Source organism: Sapajus apella, unplaced genomic scaffold (genome assembly GCF_009761245.1).
Source record: "Sapajus apella isolate SASKATOON/1434 unplaced genomic scaffold, GSC_monkey_1.0 scaffold1461, whole genome shotgun sequence".
NCBI lineage: Eukaryota > Metazoa > Chordata > Mammalia > Primates > Cebidae > Sapajus > Sapajus apella.
The window spans coordinates 1806-5473 of record NW_022438387.1 but is presented as its reverse complement, the minus strand read 5'-3'; the positions used below and the strand labels follow the sequence as shown (position 1 = coordinate 5473).

Below are 3668 nucleotides of genomic sequence, written 5' to 3'. Positions count from 1 at the left end.
GACAGGTGGAGCTGCAAGCCTCCAGTGCTCAGCCCTCAGCAGGGCTGGCCTGGCAGCCCCACACACAGAGGTCATCAGGGCATGTGTCACATGGGGGCCCCAGGTCTGAATCATCCACTTCCTCCGCTGGATGGGAGGGTGCAGCGCCCCTCCTCCTCCCCGTCCCGTCCTGGTCTGGAGGGATAAATGGGGAGGGGAGAGCCCACTGGGTAGAAGGAACAGGGAGCGGCCGGGGTAAGTCCCCACTCTCAGAGACCCTGACATCAGCGTCACCTGGAGCAGAGCGGCCCAGCCTCAGACCCAGAGCGCCGAGACCCAGGCCAGCAGGCCTGGACCCTGGACCCGCCCCGGTCCCCCCCCTGCTCATTCTGCACCCCATACTCTGCAGCCCCGGCCCTGCCCTGTCCCCCAGCGGGGCTCATGCTGCCCCTTCTTGCTCCTCAGATGCTGAGCCTGCTGCTGCTGGTGCTGCCCGTCCTGGTGAACCTGGCCCACGCGGCCCCTGGTGAGTCCCAGCCGGGGCCCGCCCTGCCCCTCACCACGTCCCAGAGGCCGGGACCTGGGAGGGTTCTGGGGAGGCCGGGCTGGCCCCCACTCAGGGGAGCTCTGGTCCAGGCGTGGGGCTGCTTCCTGGTCCTGAACTGGCTCCTGCCCCAGCCCCAGGCCAGGCACTGCCACGAGCGGACATCGTCGGAGGGCAGGAGGCCCTCGGGAGCAGGTGGCCCTGGCAGGTGAGCCTGAGATTCCACGGCCAGTTCTGGATTCATTTCTGCGGGGGCTCCCTCATCCACCCGCAGTGGGTGCTGACCGCGGCGCACTGCCTGGGCCCGTGAGTCTCCTGGGGTCTGGGGGGTGGGTGGGGCTGGGTGTGCCCTGGCTCCCGGGTGCTCCTGGGGGCTGCCCAGGGCCTGAGTGGAGCCTCCGCTGCCAGGGAGGTCAAGGATCTGGCCGACTTCAGGGTGCAGCTGCGGGAGCAGCACCTCTACTACAAGGACCGGCTGCTGCCGGTCAGCAGGCTCATCGTGCACCCCCAGTTCTACACGGTGCAGACCGGGGCGGACATCGCCCTGCTGGAGCTGGAGGAACCCGTGAACGTCTCCAGCCACGTCCGCATGGCCACCCTGCCCCCTGCCTCGGAGACCTTCCCCGCGGGGACGCCGTGCTGGGTCACCGGCTGGGGCGATGTGAACAATAGTGGTGCGTACAGGACAGAGGGAGGCCGGGCCAGGTGGGCACAGGGTCACAGCCACGGTACAGCCCCTGGGATCCCTGGGGTGACAGCGTCCCTCAGGGCAGCTCGGGGAGGGGGACTCAAGGCCAGGATGGATGGAATGGGCAGTGGGAAAGGCAGCAAGTGCCCCTAGTGGAGACGGCGAGTCTAGCGGGCCTGGGCCCCTCCCTTAGCACCTCCAGGTCTCAGTTTCCCCTTCTGTAAAAGGACACATTAAAAGTTCCTACGTCACAGACTTGCTATGCAGAGAGAGAAGGCACACAGGTTGCTTGCTGCAAGGAGAGACCCGAGCTGGGCTGCGAGCCGCCTGCACTCCGCCCCTCTGTGGCGGGAGAGGCCTGGGAATCGGGGGCCTGGCAGGTGCTGTGTGGCCTACACGGAGCTCACTCTGACCCTGCAGGGCACATTTTCACTTCTAGAAGGTCTTGTCCCCATTGTACCCACAAATCAGAGCAAAGCCTTGGGTCATGCTGTGACCTCCGGGTCATGCAGAAGGAGCCTGAGCGGAGGTCGGCTCTCCCGCTCCATGCAGGGGGAAACTGAGCCCAGGGTCCTGCCTCCTCCTCGCCTGGGGCCCAGCCGAGCCCAGGGGGAGATGGGGGCCTGGGCTCTGCCCCCCGTGCCATGGATCCCGGCCTGGCAATCTCCAGAGCCCTCCCTCCCTTCCTCACATGGGGCTTCAATGAGGCCAGGGACCCAGGACCAGCCTCGGGAGGGGCCTGGTCTGCCGTCACCGCCCCTTCCCAGGGGCTGCAGGCCTGGACACAGAGCAGTGCTGGGCATGCAGCGCTGCCTCCCCCGCCCATGACACGGCCGCCAAGTCCACCCAGCAGCCCCCATCCGGCCCCAGCTCCACCTCCCGCTGTGTCCACAGTGCGTCTGCCCCCGCCCTACCCGCTGATGGAGGTGGAAGTCCCCATAGTGGAAAACCACCTTTGCGATGCGGAATACCACACCGGCATCTACACGGGTGACAGCTTTCGCATCGTCCAAGACAGCATGCTGTGTGCGGGCGACAAAGGGCATGACTCCTGCCAGGTAAGCTTCGACCCCCACCCCGACCCCTGGAGCCCGGCCAGCCAGTGCTTTCCCCACCCCGACCCCCAGAGCCCGGCCGGCGAGCGCTGACCCCTGACTTTCCCAGGGTGACTCCGGAGGGCCTCTGGTCTGCAAGGTGAATGACACCTGGCTGCAGGCGGGCGTGGTCAGCTGGGGTGAGGGCTGTGCCCAGCCCAGACGGCCGGGCATCTACACCCGCGTCACCTACTACTTGGACTGGATCCACCAATATGTCCCCAAGAACATATTGGCCTGAGCCAGGCCTGCAGGTGGTGACCCAGGTCACTGGAGAACCTTCTCTTCCTGTCCCCAACACCACTGCTTCCTACCCAGGTGGCAGCCACTCCCCACACCTGCCCCCATCCTGAGCCCCCTCCCCCATCCTGAGCCCCCCCCGCCATCCTGAGGCCCCTCCCCCCTCCTGAGGCCCCTCCCCCATCCTGAGGCCCCTTCCCCCACCCTGAGCCCCCTCCCCCATCCTGAGCTCCCTCCCCCATCCTGAGCTCCCTCCCCCATCCTGAGGCCCCTCCCCCTTCCTGAGGCCCCTTCCCCCATCCTGAGGCCCCTCCCCCATCCTGAGCCCCCTCCTTCATCCTGAGCCCCTTCCTCCTGGCTCCTCCCGCCCTCCCCTGCCTGAGTAGCTGGTGGTGGATGCCAGCCTTCCTGAGCCCTGAGTCTCATTAAAGTGCATGATGAAAAGCAGGTGTGGTCTTCACTGTGTTTCTGCTGTGGGTGTCGCCAGGGAGGAAGGGTCAAGGCATGGCCCCCAGGCAGCTGCGGGAGCCGCAGGGTCCTGGCCCCCGAGGCACAGCGGTCACTGTGGGACCGGGCCTCCTCAGCAGCCCTGGTCGGTGAGTGTGGGGGCTGGTGGCTCCCGTTTTGGAGGAGGAGCAATTCATTTCGGTTTCCTCCTGGCAGAGGGAGGCGATTTCTTCCTCACTGAAGTTGAAATTGGAGAAAGCAGGGAAGCCTGCCCCGCCACACACAGGTGCTGGAAGTGCTCCGCCTCCCCGCTGGGTCTTGGCGTCCTGTGAGTCGCAAGGGAGGGACTCTGAGCGCCGTGAGGGCACCTCGAGGTCCAGCGGGGTCCGGTGGGGCATGGACATGGCTCAGAGGTCCGGAGTGACCCTGATGGCTGTCCCTATCCCCCGCCTGTCCTAGAAAGCGCAGGGACCAAAGGCAATGAGCGGGAGGCCCAAGAGCAACCTGGGAAGTGGTGGGGGAGCAGCTGGACCCTGGACTCCGGCAGAGAGCGCCCTGGGAGCTGGGCTGTGTCCAGCAGGTCTCACCCTGGGTTTAGAGCAGCGGGAAACCTGCAGGACTCCCCACTTTCTCCAGGAAGGGAAGCGTGAGGAATGCCAGAGGGAGCCACATTCCA

General features: G+C 66.4%; 1 protein-coding gene across 1 annotated transcript; it reads left to right on the top strand.

Moving 5' to 3' along the window:
• Positions 1-429: 429 nt before the first annotated feature.
• Positions 430-2546, top strand: LOC116546824 (tryptase alpha/beta-1-like). Its single transcript, XM_032272972.1, has 5 exons — positions 430-505; positions 658-829; positions 932-1197; positions 2106-2269; positions 2376-2546. The coding sequence occupies exons 1-5, from the start codon at positions 445-447 to the stop codon at positions 2544-2546; spliced, it is 834 nt and encodes a 277-aa protein (XP_032128863.1). The 5' UTR covers positions 430-444.
• Positions 2547-3668: the final 1122 nt, after the last annotated feature.